The sequence below is a fragment of the Scophthalmus maximus genome, chromosome 3, assembly GCF_022379125.1.
Source record: "Scophthalmus maximus strain ysfricsl-2021 chromosome 3, ASM2237912v1, whole genome shotgun sequence".
Classification (NCBI taxonomy): Eukaryota; Metazoa; Chordata; class Actinopteri; order Pleuronectiformes; family Scophthalmidae; genus Scophthalmus; species Scophthalmus maximus.
The window spans coordinates 4,820,806-4,838,699 of record NC_061517.1 but is presented as its reverse complement, the minus strand read 5'-3'; the positions used below and the strand labels follow the sequence as shown (position 1 = coordinate 4,838,699).

General features: G+C 46.7%; 1 protein-coding gene across 5 annotated transcripts; it reads right to left on the bottom strand.

The window, feature by feature from the left end:
- Positions 1 to 8,763: 8,763 nt before the first annotated feature.
- Positions 8,764 to 16,181, bottom strand: znf217 (zinc finger protein 217). Of its 5 annotated transcripts, none has more exons than XM_047331200.1 (7): positions 16,029 to 16,181; positions 15,473 to 15,764; positions 12,237 to 13,602; positions 11,953 to 12,060; positions 10,532 to 11,845; positions 10,242 to 10,387; positions 8,764 to 10,139 (listed from the first exon to the last, which is right to left on the bottom strand). In XM_047331200.1, the coding sequence occupies exons 3-6, from the start codon at positions 13,555 to 13,557 to the stop codon at positions 10,275 to 10,277; spliced, it is 2,856 nt and encodes a 951-aa protein (XP_047187156.1). In that variant the 5' UTR covers positions 13,558 to 13,602; positions 15,473 to 15,764; positions 16,029 to 16,181; the 3' UTR covers positions 8,764 to 10,139; positions 10,242 to 10,274. The 5 variants fall into 5 exon arrangements, with proteins under 5 accessions (XP_047187156.1, XP_047187157.1, XP_035501511.2 ...); XM_047331201.1 differs by having other exon boundaries at positions 8,764 to 10,141; positions 10,246 to 10,387; XM_035645618.2 differs by having other exon boundaries at positions 10,263 to 10,387; positions 15,604 to 15,764.
- Between the last annotated feature and the right edge of the window lie 1,713 nt (positions 16,182 to 17,894).

The following is a 17,894-nucleotide window of genomic DNA, read 5'->3' as shown; positions in this document are numbered from 1 at the left end:
CGCCACCTAACAGGGACCCGCCCTTAAAAACGTTGCTCCACAGCACCACTAGTGGTCAAAGCCTCCGCAAAGGAGCCTTTAAATAAAATGAAAGACACCGTCCCATCTATCAAACAGTACTTTCACCCCGTAGAAAAAGCAAACTCTTATTTTTTTTTCTGTTAAATAAACGAAGCGGGTGGTGAAACATTTGATTCATCACTGTTGTTTATATGTTTATATGTAAATGAATGTTACTCACGCAGGAATTGCGCCACGACGCGCATCCGGATAATGCTCACAGAGCTTCCCTCCACTTGTGTCAAAGTCTGAGCTCACTGCCGCTCCTCGACGTGCCGCTAAAAGTGTTCGTTTACTTTGGCAATCGCTGTGGTTTTGTTGGTTTCGCTCTTTCATGCTCCACATGATACAGTATGCTCATTATGTGCTGGTTTTGTCTGTGCACGTGGCCCGTGAACTGATGGGATCCCTGCCCATTGTCCGGACTTGGGTCTGCGCTGCAAAGTTATTTGGACGTATGAATGAAATTTTGTGCCAACATTCACGGTCCCCAGAGGATGATCAGAGCACCGGTACCAAGAGGCTCTGTGTTAGAAGCCTCCACGACTATTTGCTCCAAGCATTCATGTTCTGTTGAGCGGGAGTTTTACTTTAATGATCTTTTTTTTCTTCGTCGGGCGCCATCATCAGGTCACTCGGTTTTGGACCCAAATACCTGTAAAACTAATGACGTCCCCGTCGGCCTCAGCCGAGGCCTTGCCTGCCACCAAGCTTGACGTGTGGCACGTTGGCATTGTCACTGTGAGCACGCTGCATGTCCACCGGCGTGGCTGCCTTCCGATTGGTCTGATCTCCTCTGCTCTCCGTCGGCTTTATGAAACAGATTAATCCTGGTTTGGTTTATTAGGCTCATTTAAGACAGACTTTTTTCCTCAATGAGCCCCTGCCGAGGCACCTTTATGAAACCGGTACCCCTCTGGTCAACCCGCGGCACCAGATCAGTCTTCGTTGTTCAATAAAGGTCTCAGTAACAGTTGCAGGTTCTTAACACGACGTCTCAACGCTCAAGCAAAAATTACACTTTGGGAAGTCTCACCCGTGTTTGGTCGGAGAAAAAGGGCAGGATTGTTGCCCTTGGATTTGTGCACACGTGTTGCATCTCTGTTTTGCTCAATAAGCCCGCAGCGTTTCTCCTTTCGTTTCCTTTAACTGCTGCGTTCCTCCCGTGCAGACGATTTATCTGGTGCAAAGTCAAATTATTTATTTCCCCTCATTCATCCTGATAGAACCGGAGACCTGAGGAACAACAGCCAATTTAGATTGAAAATCCCAGTTCAGCTCGGGGTAATCTGATTTCTCTGCTCCCCAGAAATCTACATGTATAGTGCTTATCAACTGGATTACTGGCAGGTAGGAGGAATAACCCAATTTGAGGTTACTTGTTTCTCTGTGTGTAGTATTCAGTGTCACATTGCATTAGAGGAGGAGGGCTATTGCTTTGTGGAATTGATGCGTAACTTCCTCTCTCCTCCTCCCGCAGATCTAGCTGCTCATTCATTCCCGTGCTTCTTTTCTCTTTTTTCTTTTTTTCTGCATTCCACGTGCCCATGGAATAACAAAATAATCAAATGTAAATGCACTGCAATCAGATAATGGCTTTAATGCATGCATTTATAGAAAAATACAGGGCTGAGTATCACCACTTCTTACTCTTTTCATTTTTCTCCTGTGAAGGCAGCCGTGTTTGTCTTCATCCTCACTGCGACCGTGTGGTGGAAGTGGCAGAATACAGGGACGGGTTTACTGGAGTGGTCGCGGGGGGGGCGGCGACGAGGCCACCTACTGCATGGGGTGTGACAATAATAGGGCAGCTCCCGGACCTCCCACCCTTCCCATTTGCAGATATTATACAGGGTCGAGTATGGGTTGCGGTAACGGATGACCGCCATCCACGTTGCCCTAATCACCGCAGAGGTCAGTCCCCTTCGAGCAAGACCGGCACTCCCTCCGAGGTGATTATTGATAAAGGATGACACGCCGATGTAGACACGGGAGAAAATTACACTCTGGGGCCAATCACGGCACTTCTCTTGTTCCTGGAGAGTGAGACCTTGCTTAATGTATAAATACTGTGGGGGAACATTATTCCCTGACCGACCGAGTGACTATAAAAGAAACGGAGTGGAAACCATCAGGGATGCAGGCAGCCATGTCAGCTTCCTTTAGACACAGTCCTTCCTAATATCTTTTAAAGGAAACAATCATCTTTCCTGATGAACCAAAATGTCCTGTAGCAGCCAAGGTCAAATACACCGAGGCCGCACACGCACACACAGAAATGCATGATGTGTTCAACTGTGCATCGTGTCTCTCGTTTTGCCCTTAGGTCTACGACAGCGTACGTTGAGAGGCTTCAAGCGCACTTCTCATAAAAGTGATGGAGGGATAAAACATATGAACATATGATAGTGACGTTTCTGTTTGAGCCTGGGACTGAACTGTTGGTCTTCGTAATCACCCGCTCGACCGCAGCATGGATGAACACAACACATTTGAGCATTTAAGGGGAGAATATAAACAATTCATGAATGACAATAAATTACAAACTATAATGAAGCTGTTGATGAAGAAACGTAGGTGAGTCATTATCGGCATTTGTGATTGGTTTACAAACACGCGCACACAAAATGAAACATAAGAGGTTGAGACATAGAAAACAAACATTAATTGCAACTTAAGGTAAATATACGTAACCAAAAGACATTCTTATAATATTGTATCTTATGTTTCTTTACTTCTTTTGATCGTGTGGATTAGTATTAAAGTGTTTTTATTGGTTTTTTTTTATATATCACTGACAAAATGTTTTTATCTCATGAAATGTTGTGCTGTAAAGCGTTTATCAAATGTAAAACTTTGTATACATGTAGTGAAGATATATTATTGTATGTTATTACAACTACGTTAAATTGTGGCATAGATCATTCCTTCAACTGATAACAATTTACCATCCCGCAATTTCTGAATGCCGCATTAATCGCTATAGTGCTGTAAACATTTCTTCAATGATTATATAGTCCTTCTTCACAAATGGACAGACAGGGATGCGGGTGATTCAATGCGGCGCAAACAATTCTAATTTCTTTGGTGACATTCTATGCATATTTACTGCTCTGATGAGAACCGTAACGTGCGGGAAAGTGAGGGGCAAAAAAACAAAACAAAACAGTTGCTTAGGAGGTAGCATGTCCTACCAATCACTCTCCCCTTCTAAAGGGGCTGCAATGGCACCTGAGGGGGAATCTCGTGGCTGTCGTCCCAGAAAGCCTGCCGCACCGATGCCTGCGCACCATCTGCTCCCCATATGAGCAAAAAACAGGCAATTGTCTCAGCGAAGGCGCCTCGATCCCGCTGTCATTGATCTAATGTACTTTAACTTTCAGCTCTGGACAAACGCTTTTGGTGGAATCGTCGAGGTTGAAAGTCCCCATTTGCTCCGCGGAAGATAGCGGTAAATGATTGTGCGTGTGCGTGTGCGTGCGGTGCAGGTCGAGTGCGTTTTGAAATGTACATCTCGTGGCCCTGCCCCGTCTCAGCGGGGGACTTGGCAATCTGACAGTGAAAAAGCCAGAACAGTGGGACCCTGTCAGTGTTACGCTTCCTGTAAATAACCCCTCCATGCCTTTGGTTTTATCATTCCACTGCAAAATGATTCCGGGCCCCTCCAGAGTCGACAACGGAATAGCATTATTTTATGGCACGGGGAGAGAAAAAAAGCGGAGATAAAAAGAGGAGCCGGGGAGAGAAAAAGGGAGATGGGGCCTAAAAAAAGGTCCTTCAGGGAACATGGTGTAAATGAAGTTCCAGGAATGACACAGGCGAGCAATGAGGCGTGGATGGAAAATATACGCTGCACATCATCGGATGGAGATGCCAGTGGAAATGGCTTCATTGAGGTGTCAGCCCTCATCCATCAATCAATCATCCGCAAGAAACAATAACACTGCGGCGATGGGGCGGCTTTTATGGGGCTTACTCATGGGTATCAGGGACAGCACTTAAGTGTAGTTCTGACACTGGGAGAAAAACAGAGGTGAGGCGCTCAGCTTATTCCACATGCAGGTAGGGCAGATAGGGAAGGGGGGGGGCGACTAAGTATACAGTGCCCCCCCCCCCCTGGAGGAAGAGCGCTGGACGCAGGAGTTGTTTTTTTATCACACAACGGCAGCAGTGGATTTCATCTTCTCTCATCTCCTGAATACCTGATATCGATATTCTAGCTTTACCGTACCCAACAGTAGGATCTCCATTCAAAATGAAACGAGTGCGTTGATACAGTCCACTATGCGCCTTTCGGAAGAGCGTGTACATGGCACTGACGATCTCGCCGCTCGGGCCGCCGATGTATCGGCCAGCTGCTTCGCCCGCCCGACAGAAAAAAGTGACGTGGAACGTGGAAATCGCGCTGCCTATGCCGCCGGACAAAACATGTCCTCCCTCCCCAGCCGGCCATTTTGGAAATAGGTCTGCTCGCCCGAGGCGGCGACGGCAACGGGCGAGAGTCCGGCGCCTCGCAGCCCTGTGAGTTCACCGTGACCACAGGTTTACCGTGCCAGCATGCTGATCACGCGGCATAGCTGAAGTCCCCAGGAGAGTATCATGTGGTGGCCACGATCCGTGTGTTCAAAATCTAATGTGGGATTCGTCCAAGAGGCCTGTTGAGATATTTCTGCCAGGGCCGCATAATATATCCACCACACGGTACAGATGAGGTCATCGCCGGCACCCAATGGAACCTGGGACATGTTGGGCTCGGGACTGGAAGGAGGCCTAGTCGCATCGCTGCGACACAATCAGTCTTCAAATGTAGCCTCCAAAAGAGGCGGCCCCTGAACTGGGCAACAGCTCCTATGGCAATATGACGTTTATCCATATTTGTATAGCACTTTTCTCAAAAGTTGCAAAAGTGGAAAAAAAAAAGAATAGAAACCGCTAACCCTAACGACAACGATAGAATTCAATAAAAATACATAAGCTTTCTTTAAAAGAACGTTTTTATACGGGATTTAAAAGCAGTAACAGATGGAGCAGGTCCAATCTCAGCAGGCAAATCATTCTTACACGTAGCGGCCTGGTTGTGTAAAGTCTTAAAAGTTGTCCCAAAAATGTTTGAATCAACACAAAAATAAAACCAGTGCAATGCAAACCTAGTTATGAGAGAAATAGAATTATATATACAGTACACACACACACACACACACACACACATATATAAGCCAGAGCATATATTTTTAAAAAAAATAGTTCTTCTGTACAATAACTCATACAAAAATATAAATATCAAATGAATTCAGTGCTTTATAGGTCTTCCAAGAGAACAATGTATTTATGTATATAAAACAAAAATGCTAAATGGTACAACAGTCGCTTTCGCTGCATGTGAGCCTTTTGATTTCCCCAAACCAGGTCTCTTGACGGCTTCTCGGCAACATGAAACATGACACGTCATCCATTATTCTGTACATGTGCCCTGCTATCTCAGCCGGCTCCATATGGCCCCCGCTCTCTCCAGACACCCAAATCCCTTTCCCCGGGCCGGGGGCTGTTTTTTTTTTTTTTGTGGGAACCGTTACATTGCTCCTCTCCCTCAGAGGAACGGGGTGACGATGATGAGCCATCACAGCCAGAGCAGACTCTCTGCCTCCAACAATTGTGACAGGATGTTCAACAATTGACCGTATCCGCTTTGTTGGCCCAATTGCTAATTCATGCAAGTTGACATTCTGGGGGCAACAATTATGAGCGACGAAAAGGGCTGAAAATAAGAGCGGGGGGAGCACTTAGGGGGGAAGGAGGGAAGAAAAAAAAACAAAAAACACATCAAGTTTACTTCACGCGGCAGGAGAGAGGGAGGTAGGGGAGGTTTTGATATTCACGCTGGAGGAGAGGAGGATGGCATTTCAGGGAAAGACTCCTCGGTCACAGCTCTTCAACAGAACCTCTTCTGAAGCCAAACACGCTGAGCAGGCGAGCGGAGAGTAGTTCAGGCATAAAAGGCCATTTTGTGTTTTTTGAGCTAAAATGTCCCCCGTGAATTCTTCATCAATGTGCAAAGCCGTCATGTGAGGAAAGACACGACTCGATGGAAGAAAAGAAAAAAATCTGTGTGAAGGCCTCAGGTGTTTTGAGGCAAAGATATTCCACGTGACTGTACAATTTGGCAATGAGGCGTTGGATTTAGGAATACGAATATACAGTAAGAGTCCTATTCGTAGTTCTAATCGGATTGATGGGGTCCGGTTTTCGGGGCCGCACAGAAAGAGAATGTTTGAGTGACGCTTCCTGTCGTTACCTGAAGATTAACTCCCACCACGCTATCGTACCAATCTAAAAATGATTTCAGGTTTCCAGAGCCTACGGAGGCCGAGCGACGACTCACTTCTCGCAGCGAGGGGGAGGCCTCGTTCTGCGAGGAACGACAAAAAGATAAAAAAAAACATCATAGCAAAGGTACGAGACGCAGAAAAATTCGACAGGACGACGGGAAGTGGACATGGAGAACATTCAAAGTGTATCTTTGCCCATTAGAGGGGCCTTTTGACGCAAAAAAACCCCTCGCAGCGCTCCGGACCCGGGGATCCCGGAGCGAGGCCAGGGCGCGTTGTCGTAAGCCGTTGTCGAACTTGCGTCCTTCTCCGCCAAGTTTGCCACAGTGCGGGGGGGGGGGGGGGGGGGGGGGGGGGGGGGGGGGGGGGGGGGGAGTGAATGTGAGGGTGATGCTAAGTGAAATGCTCATTTTGCGTTTGTGATTACCGAGGCCCATGGGCGATATGCACTAATGTGAGCTAATGCAATAGATTACACAGCGCTGGCCCAGGGGAACAGACAGCAAGCAGATGTGGTCTACTCCATCCAAACGGGAGGAGGGGAAGAGAGAAAGAGAGAGAGAGGAGGAGAAGAAGAGGAAGAAGAAGGGAAAAAATCAAAAAAACTTTAAAGTGTTCAATGTGCTGAAGATTGTCCCCGGCAATTTGTTGTTTACAGAATGCACAGCCATGATAGGCCGTGTCAGTCTTCTCCTTTTATAGGGATGAGGGGAAGTCGACGACGGTCTCCTCGTGTCTCGCTCACGAAGGAGCTGTTACCAAACTTCTCTGAAGGCGGCTTTATTCTCTTCTTTTTTTTTTCATACATTCTGAGAATCACAGAGAGAGAATGTAATGCTGCTGCTGCTGCTGCTTCTCGGCGACTGAAACCCTCCAGTGGCGACGACTGGGGGGACGTCCCGGCAGGTGTGTGAGACGGGCGACACCTCACCAACCAGGGCGTGGTCACGAGTGCAGCGCTCAACTCATTGCCGATTGCTCGTCTCACCCTTATTTTATATAATCCTGTGCAGAAGGAACACAGGAGTGGCCAGTTTTAAGAGTCTCTTCGGTATTGGTCCGGCCTCCTTTTGCTTCGTTTTTGCGCTCAAACTCTATAGTTCCGGTTTCAACCTGGTCACACGGCGGTTTTTTACCAGAGCTCACTGTAACACACACTGTGGATCTGCTGCCAAGGCCCAACATGCACGACCAGCTGTGATGTAGACCTTGTAAAGACTGCCATCTAGTGGTCACACCGAGTCATTGATGGTTTTGAAATTTTTTTTTTAAAACAATGGTTAAAATCTTATGGCAAAAGCTGTTATTAAAATATTAGTACTTTCTGTCTTTCATTCATGTTGCGATGGAGCTGTGCGGATCACTATTACTCCGAAATGATCACGTCACCTGACACAAGTGACATTTCTCAGATGATGAGGCTGAAATCTTCAATGGGGAGATTCGTTACGCAAAAACAACGTAGCGGTGAATTAATCAATCTGTGCTTCTCAGATCCACGACCATCCACTTTTAAATCTGTCATTGCAGGATGTCTCTGCGGGGCAGGTTGAAGAAACCAGGGCCGTCTCTTGGACTTAACTCATCGTTGATTAAAATCCACCGTGGAATATTCTCGTCACTACAGATCGTCCTCTGATTGAAAAATGCTTGTACTGTAATTTGAAGCTGTAAAGAAATGGGCAGGACCAGATACAAGCTTCTGCTTCTTTCTGTCCCTTCTCAAACCCAAATAATGTATGAACAAGATTTATGTTGACTGGAGATTTAGGTCATGGACAATATTTCAGTTTTTCTATTTTGTAATTGATATGTTGTGATCGGTCCGCGATAAAGATCTAATCAAAATCAAATCAACCCTTTCACCCAAGTAGAAATAAGTTTAGAACTGAAGTGTTCATCAGTTCATTTGGTGTAAACATCTAACATCTTTTTGGGGTCAGTTTTTGAATCACTTCTTCTTCGTGTACAGATCTTGTTCCAGATATTTTTTGTGTAATGTAACCGTGGTACGACCAAAGCTATCAGGGGTCATCTAAACAACGAACAGCCTAAGAGATATGACACAACACCTAAAATATTTCAGCTACAGGTAAGTGTGAATTATTGTATGTCCATAATAAAGATGCTTTTTATACCGAAGGAAAAGCAATACTCTGCCTCATTAAACTACAGTTAAATCTCCCAAAATGCAATGAATCAGGAGCAACTGGACTTCTGGAATCTACAACCACGTTCCAGTTGCTCCTGACTCAACGCCCTCTTGGAAAACTGCGACCTGGATGAGGAAGAAAGACAAGCGGCTAAATCCGTTTTTTCTGTGCTGGAGAATGTGGGCGACCATCGGCGAAGAAACAAATAACACCGCACGAGAATCTTCGCATCTCACTTTATTATTGAAATGTGTCATACAAATCTCAAAGAAAATATTTTCATTTTTACATAAGTACACATGTAATGTGAATACCGAACGGAAACAAATAACTTAACCGAGGCCTTTCGAACGTGGCAAATAAAACAAAATTTCACGACAAGATAACACAACAACCTGAGACTTATCTTTTCTTTTTGTTCACAGTGTATAATTAATTGAGCCAGCGTAGCTGCTTTTGTTGTTTTTTCCAAACCGCACAGTCGTACGTCTAAAGAGGCCACTTGTCGATCCGACCGCTGCCGTCACTCCAAACCTGAAAAAAACGCCACTTTTTCCGAGACCGTGTAGTAAAAAAAATAAAATAAAAGAAGAAGCTCCTGAATGGTGACGAGAGCAGCTCCGGAAAAAAATACGGCACGGCCCTTAGAAGGCACAAATCCATTACATTTTGTTCATATTTTTGCAGCTCGTGGATTTTGATGCACCACTTACAGCAGATGATAAGACGCTCGCCATTTCAACAAAAACAAAAAAACGCATAAACGATAACCACGAAATCTGCTGTGTTCAAACCCGGTCTCGTTAAGAAAAATATCAAGTATATCGAGGAAATGCAGCTGCTCTTGGTCACCAGATGAGCTTACGCGTCGCGCGTGCCCCGACAACCACGCGTCCGCCTGGTCCGACGAGTCGCCGGGGGCTTCGGCCCGATGTGGCAGCGACGGCGGCTTAAAGAGAATAACGGTGTCCAGAGCGCGACACGAGGTAGAGCACTACAGCACAACACAGAGGGACTAGTAACCGAGGCCCGTTTGTAAACCAGCGGGCCGGAGCCGCCGCCCCCCCGCCCCCCCCAGTGCTTTTTTTTTTTTTGGAAAAGGGAAATGAACGACAGAATAGTGCTTTGGTTGCTGCTCGAACGTCGACAGTGAAAGTGAAACAGAGCAGCGATTCCTGTTTAGGTTCTCCACTTCATACAGTTTATGTACTACAGATATATTGACATTCTATCACATTTCTGTTATGTCATAGACACTTACAGGTATCTTGAACTTCAGTTTGGGTCCAAATGATTCACCCTTTTTTTTTTTTCTTTTTTTTTCTCAAGTGAAAGAAAATATCACAGTGCACACCAGAGGAAAAAATAACTTTAAAGAGAGACAATCTGCACTTTTTGATTCCCAAAGAAAAATAGATAATTGATAATTGTACAGTGAAGGCCTGAGCCCTAAAATGTCTACGCAATATACATTTTCTTCTTGTTGAAAAAATATTAAATTAGAGGAGCCTAGACACTTCCTGAGCACAGACCATCTCTCTTCTTAAACCTGCACATTGAACCAAAGTTCTCCGAAATAAGGAAAGCAGCACGGTTCAATCTGAGGAGAGGGAAAGATTTGGGTCAGACTTTGAGAATCCCCCCCCCCCCCCAAAAGAGAGGAAACCAAATTTTATATGCATTTCAAAAAATGTTTGCCAACCTTTTTTTTTTTTTTTTTTACCTTGGTCCCACTTTAGGTACTTTTGTCAGTAGCCCCGTAGCGTTGGTTAGGAAACGGGCCGGAGGGGTCTCGTCTCTGCAGGCTGGGCAGTGTGGGTAAGTGTTGGTACAGCACAGCTCTGCCCCCTGAGAAAAATAATCTTTCATGTTATCTCTACAAACTGCTGGAATGTGCAGATATGAATGTACAGTGGGGAACAAAGAGTGGTCTCGTTCTTTTGGGCCCCACTGTAAGACTCTCCCCCTGGAGCAGCCGGCACTAATGCGTACCTGCTCTCGGGTTGGACAGTCCTCCGTGACTGGCGCTGGATGATGTGCTGTGATAGAGAGAAGCCAGGTCGGTGGGGGTGTAGGGGCGAAGCAGGTTCATCATGCTCCACTCGGAGTCCAAAACTCCTCCGATGGCCATCTCGGGTAGTGTGGACGGACCCGACTTCTGCGACGCGGTTTTCGCGGCTCTGGCCGAGACGATCAGTCTGCCGGATCCGTCCGCCGTCGGGCCTCTGAAGCCGGGCCTCTCGCCCACGTCGGCTTCCCTGCCCGTGGGCACAGAGTACTTCAGCCGCTTGTTGGAGGATTCGCCGAAATCCATCTGGGGGAGGCTCCCAAATCGGCTCGACAGACACAGCCTGGCGGCTTCCGAGTGCCAGATGACGTCCGAGTAGCTCCTCTCGCTGAATCTGTCCGGGGGGCCTGGCAGGTCCAACACATACTTGCTCCCCGGGTTAGATTTCCTCATGAGCTCCGTGTACCTGGAGGACTCCTGACTGGGATGTGGATCAATGTTCTGCCTGTGACGCTGGGTCTCCTGGACAACGTCGTGCGGGGGTGCGTGGACAGGAGACCGCTTGAGACCATGAGGCTGAGGCGGGTTGACGGGCGTCTTCTCTCCGGGTTTCACAGGTTGGGGGGGCGGGGATTTGGTCCGGCGAGGGTGGCGCCTCTCAAACATCGGAAGTGGGCTGACATCTTTGCCGTCAAGCGTGGGGGGGCAGCCTGTGGAACGTTTCTGTTTCGAACTGCCTCCGAATCCATTCTTCCTAGTGCTGTCGGCCTTGTCTTTGTGCGTCAGCCTTTTGTGCATCATCAGAACCTCGGGGTACATGGTTGTATATGCACAGTACAAACAGGCAATTGGAATTAATGCCTTTCCGTGTTCCGCACTGTGAGGGACGGACACTTTCAAGGACAGATTTAACGGGCCCTCGTAGTTTTCCTCTTTTATATCTTCCTTTTCCCTCTTCGGGTTAACAGGTAGAGGGCACTTTATGAGCACGTCATCGGTCGGCAGGTAAGTGGACTTGGCTTGGATTAATTTGCTGTGCTCGCCGTTCATCTGCATGAGCGGCATGCCGAGTTTGCCGCCCGCGCCATCAAATTTGCTCTCTGGTGACCCGTCGGCACACGATCTGGCTCCGGGGCCGTCTTTGGGTTTTCCATCACTGGGGGAGGGAGGTGAAGGCACGGGTCGGCTGGGGATCTCCACGTAAGGCTTGTTCTTGTGACGGCGATCCAGGTGATATTTCAGTGAGGTCTTCTGGGCCGCGGCGTAGTCACAGTAGGCACACTTGAAGGGTTTTTCACCTGAAACCAACAGAGAAGAATACGCATATTAAAAAAGAATAAAACAGAATCTCAGAATTAAAAAATACTGGACACAATAAATAAAGTCTTTAGTGAGTTGAACGTACCTGTGTGAGTCCTCAGGTGAACTGTGAGGTAATAGCTCGATCGGAATGTTTTGCCACAGTAGCTGCACGCTTTGGACCTGACCTTTGATCGATCAAAGCCGCCGTCGCCTTTGAGAGCAGAACATGAACACAAATCAATTCACAGGAGTAGGAAGGGTGCGTTACAACCCCACATCAGCAGAGGGAGCACTTGGCACCAAAGAGCTTCTTTGGGTGTTGTTCATGTATAAAAACATTCCCAGTCAGCGAAGTTAAGAGTGTGTGAACGAGCTGTGTATATTTACCTGAGTCGAGGTTTTCTGACAGAGCGGCTCCCTCGGAGCCCTCCTCCGCGGCCTCCAGTGAGCTTGGACTCTTGGCGACTCTTGGCATCTTCCCGTCGGCACAGGCGGACGTCGGGCTCTCCCCGCCGACGCCGTTTCTCTCGCGCTTGTGCACCCTGGAGTGAAGCACTAGCTGGTGGTACGTCCTGAAGGTCCTCTGACATTCCTCACAAGTGGTTGGCCTCTCCTTGCCCTTGTCTTTTTGCATGAGCGACCGCCGCTGTGGTCCCGGGGTCTCCGCCGCAGGCTGAGACTGCAGCTCCCTCCCGAGGCCCTCTTTCCCGGCCTTGTCTCCTTGGCACTCGGACCAAACGTGATGCAGCTCCTCCTTGTCAGAGTTGCAGTCTTCGATGTCTGTGCTTGCTTCCTGGCCGATATCTTTTATGTTATTTGGACCCACTGCTATCTTCCCCTTCGTAGCCAGTTGCCAGGCCTGATAGGTGCTGTAGGGATCGAGCTGGGGAATCCATTTTGACGATCTCTCGTGTTGCAAACTATTTCCCACAGCGCGAGGCCGGAGGTTCAGACCGCGAAGAAACGTTTCCTGGTCGGGGAGGGATTCCGTGGAGGTGTCCGTGTTCTCCTTGTCTTTGTCTTTGCCGTGCTCCGCTTCTCTATTATGCACTTTGCTATGTTCGACCAAACTGTCATGGTCGGGGAAGAAAAACCCACAAACCATGCAAATTTTGTAAACGGTGACCGCGGGCTCTGGAGCAGGGTCCTGGGCGATGCCGTTGACCGTCGCCAGGGTCTCCTGGTCCTGCTGGGCCTTGCTCCTCGCTCCCGGTTTCACGTGCATCTTCATGTGGTTCTTCAGGAACCACGGCTCCCTGAAACGGCGCCCGCAGATATTACAGCAGTAGGTGAAGTAGTCCTTGTGCTTCCTCATATGAGCCTCGAGCTCGCCGGCATCTTGCGATACCTGGCCGCAGACGATGCAGCTGTGGACCTCCTCTTTTTTGTTTGGGAGGCTGCTCGGTTTGGGTCGCTCTCTCTCTCCCGGGATCCTGAACTCCGCCTCCACCCGGAGCACGGTGGGTTCGAAGAAAGTGGTGGGGTGCTGCGTGAGCACGTGGGGTCCCAGCTCATCCTGATGAATAAAAGTCTGATCGCAGAACATGCACGAGAGCGGCGATCCGCCTCCACATTGCTTTTCCAAGTTGGTGGTGTGTGGTGTCATGCTGGAGCCAGGCCCTGGGATGTTTGCACTGTTACTAATCAGAATATCTTGGGCAAGTCCATCTGGGCTCTCCACAAACGGCAGCAGCGAGTGAGTTGGCATTGTCCTGTTTAAGGTGGAGCAACAACGCTATCCGTCCAGACAAACCTGGAGAACAAAAGGAAAACTGACTTTAGGCTTTGCTCAGTATGAAAATAGAATCAGGTAACTTCATCCCCACACTTCAGACGAAATCCGTTCAAAAGATACCACACAGAGAGAATTGCCTTCCCACATATTGAAACAGGAAATGTATCTATTTTAGCAATCTCCTACACAGACAAGTCATTTCCTCTACGCGCAGGCCACTGATAAAACGTATAAAAACAGGATTTTTCCTGCCCACAAGCCTTCATCTTCTCAATTCTTTGCATCTACATTACCTTAAGTGTGCAAGCAGACTAGACATAAGATAATTTACAGGTGTCTGAAGTAATCAGACACCTGTAAATTAATAAACAAAAACTTGTTATACTGTACTGCAATCCTTTGCTGCATCGCTGACTCACAGGTCGTCACACATCACATATCATCCAGGTGTATGCTGTACTTTTGCTTTTTGTCTTGTGACTTGCTGGGACTACACCCCTCGTGGTTTTTCCACAGCGGGCTCTTTGGCAATACATCAACATGTAATGAAAACTGCTTCTTTCATTTTTAAAAAAAAATTCATATACACGTGTGTGTGAAGAAAAAAATAAAAATAAAGGTTAAAGCCATTTAAAAAAAATTTAAATAAATCACACACCCATTAGTACGAGCGACTCAGGAGTGGAGTAACTGGCCTGGCGAGTTCACTGGCTCACAGCAAAAAGCCAGTGTGCAGACTTCTGAGACAACCGGCACAGAATATATAATTCAGCACATTGATTGATCACAACTAAATATATATATATATATATATATATATATATATATATATATATATACACACACACATATATATATATACACACACACACACATATATATATATATATATAATACAAGTATTTTAAAAACTTACCCTGATAGTCAAACTTAATAAATATAAATAAATAATAGTTTTTCTGGGGGGCAACGTTTGAAAATAATCCCAACTAGATTTTCTCTTTTCCTGGAACTTGATTTCGGTTTGCGAACTTACTGCTTGTGCAGCTCGAATTATCTCAACGCGTGTTTACTCTCGGACACAATCCAGGCAACTATCGATACACGTGTGTGTGTGTGTGTGTGTGGGTGTGTGTCTTCTCTCTCTCACACACACACACACACACACACACAATCTTTGTGTTGCTGATCGCCAGCCGCCTTGTTGTTCAGCAGCAGCAGCCGCTCTCTCGTGCAGAGACGCCGGTAACGTAAAGAGTTACCGTAAAGAGTTGCAGGCAGCGGTTGCCAGGGTTACTCAACGGTAACTTCAAAGCCACTTCACAGGAGTTGGCTATTACGTTTCTGTGCTCGCGTAATATGCGGCAGGGATCGGCTCCTTTTGTTGCGAAGTGGCCTTTCTGGCGCTGCTCGATATTGAAACAACAAACATAAAAGAATCAATAGCAGCCTCCTTTGACCGTGGAATCATATACATATATATATATATATATACATAAATATATTTTTTTTAATTAATTTTTTTTAAAAAAGCTTCATTTAGCTAGCATCAAGTCAACTAGCAACACGAGCGATAACGTTATTTTTTTTTTCATAGCAACACATGAATGCACATCAGCGTGAACCGTGTGTGTGTGTGTGTGTGTGTGTGTGTGTGCTCCCATCGGTTTGTTTAACGGCCGTTCTTTTCCCTCTTCTACATCGCACAAAAAAAAAGTCTGATAAGTTCACTTCGCGACATGCTAACGTCCAGCGACGACTCTCTCTCTCTCTCTCTCTCTCTCTCTCTCTCTCTCTCTCTCTCTCTCTCTCTCTCTCTCTCTCTCTCTCTCTCTTCTTCATCTGTTGTCGCGATCAAAGTGGAGAAAAGTCACCAAACAATACCTACCGAGTGGGAGAGTTTCCGGATTAATAACGACACCGATATTAGCGGCGGGTCGCTGAGCCGAGCAGCCTGGTGGGAGCGTCTTCATCGAGGGCAGGTCTGCTGCCGGTGCCGGTGTCGGTTCCGGTTCTCACCTTAGTCAATTGTCTCGATCACATCGGTTCTCGTCGTCCTCAACTGTGCAGCTGTTGGATCCCGGCGCGCGCGCGCGCACACACGCACACACACTGACGCGCGCGCACACTCACTGCTCTCTCACAACGAGAAGGGGGAAGATGGGGCGCGTGCACACTGCCTTAAAAAAAAAAAAAAAAAAAAAAACAGCCGTCACGTGGTGTCGAACATTAAAGGATTAGCAGGACATCATGTTAATTACGGAAATTCTGAACTTTTATCTAATTAATTTTTACATAATATCACAACGTGACGTCCCGTTGTTTCACATAGCGACTTCAAAAAAAAAGTCCATTTGTATTTTTTTTTAATACATTTTCTTTAAACCCACTTTGTATTACAGTGATGTTTTAATGTCGCGCCTCCCCCTGTGTAGTTCACTGACCTTGGTCGAAATCTGTGTTGATAATGAAATGCCTCTTAACAGCTTCCGTCATGCACCTGAACCTCTCACGGGGGTGAGTGTGTTGTGCTCTGGCCACACACAACAGCACCATCTGATATGGAACTGCACGGAGCCTCCCTTTAAAAGTGTTTGTGGCTCCTCTTCTTCTTCTGCTGCTGCTGCTGCTGCTGCTGCATCTGTTTCTTCTTCTTCTTCTTCTTCTTCTCCCACACTCTCACGTCATGCATCAGCCACCATGTGGAGATGGGGGAGGGGAGCCTCAAACTTTTCACAGATACATGAGGGTTTTTTTTTTTTTTTTGCAGAAGCTGTGTTGTTTGAGTCATAAGACATTTCAGGTTTAGTCCCACTTTATCACATGAAACCTCGCTAAAGAAATACCCAGGGGAGGTTAAAAAAACATTTGCATCCAATTTTGATTCGCTGTCAACTAAAACACACTTGTTGATCAAAGCCCTCCTACTTTACGGATGGTGTGTGTAAATGTGTAATCTTGAAAAAGAGAGAGTGGCAGGCATTCCTATAGCCCGCTATGAAAGGAAAAGTCTGACCAACACCTACAATGCTTTATTATAATAATGCCAGTGATGACAACTATAGGGACACTGTAATGTCACTATAATTTTGTGGGATAAACACCACCACCTACAGTAGGACCCACCGGCCTGTGTGCAGTTAAACAACAGCCCCTCCTCCACTCTTCCTCAACCCCTCGCAGATAGACATCAGGCAGTGATGGCAGCTAAAAGCCAACACATAGCACAATCAATGGAGATATTCAGTCGACTCCGGCGGGCGCTGATTATTGACATACACACACACACACACACACCCACATAACCTCCGTCTGAATGGCAGCAATGTCTGAAAGAAAGATAGAAAAGAATGAAGAAGGAGAAAAAAAACAACAACCCAACTTTATCAGTGGCCACTCCCAGCTGAGGAACAGTGAACAAAGACTGGTTTGCCAACACCATTGCTCACTTTAGGGCTGTTGCCTGATCCTCCCTCTTGGTGTAGGCCACTATGCTGTTTTTGTGGATTTATCAAAATGTGTTTATATAAATCCTCGCCGTTGCCCAACAGGTCGGACAAATTCGACAAAGCAGATCCGCAGGTTTGGCCTTAAATGCGGCTGATTACTGTGCAGAAAACGAATGAAGAGACCGCTTCATACGCGGTAGCTAATATTGTATGTATTCTAAATTCAATTATTTAATTATACAACTGTTGATTGAATAAGCCACGTGCACTTTGAGATGCAACAATACTAAACCAGTTGTTTTTGCAATTTGGTAAGACTCAACCACTCGCATGGGCTGCCTTAAATGAAAGCATTTCTTCTTTTTTTGTTTAATCCCCTGCATTACCCCATGATTCAGTTTTTGGTATTCTTGCCTCACCCCGAGATCCTGTTACACAAACAAGTCTAGTATGTTAATCAAAGGCACCACGTGTGACACGCCGAGGCCTCCCGCTCATTTCCTATTGTTCTGTGGCCACAAAGGCCCTGTGAAGGGCTATCAGTCTGGAGCAGCAGTGTGTATGATGCTCCTCTGGATGACGACATTTCTCCGGTAGATGTTGAGCTGATCGTGAAAGAAATTAGAAAAAATTATTCAAATGTGGAGGTGGTGGCAGTTTGTGTTCAACTACACAAACATTTCTTCAACGCGACGACGACGACGACGACGAGGCAGTTATTTAATGGCCGTTCATCATCGCTGACGGCAACAAGTGGGCAAACGTTGGTTGCTTTTTAAACTGATTCAATTAACTTTGTCCTATTGTTTGGCTACTTCTTCCCAACACCCTCCTTATCTCAGATTATTTCCTCACAAGAAA

Excerpts from the sequence above, each read along its gene's own strand:
- znf217 (XM_047331200.1), bottom strand. The coding sequence starts at position 13,557 with ATGCCAACTCACTCGCTGCTGCCGTTTGTGGAGAGCCCAGATGGACTT. Across the intron at positions 12,061-12,236 it reads GTCAGAAAACCTCGACTCAG|GCGACGGCGGCTTTGATCGA; the intron begins GTAAATATACAC and ends CTGCTCTCAAAG. Across the intron at positions 11,846-11,952 it reads TCACCTGAGGACTCACACAG|GTGAAAAACCCTTCAAGTGT; the intron begins GTACGTTCAACT and ends TGTTGGTTTCAG.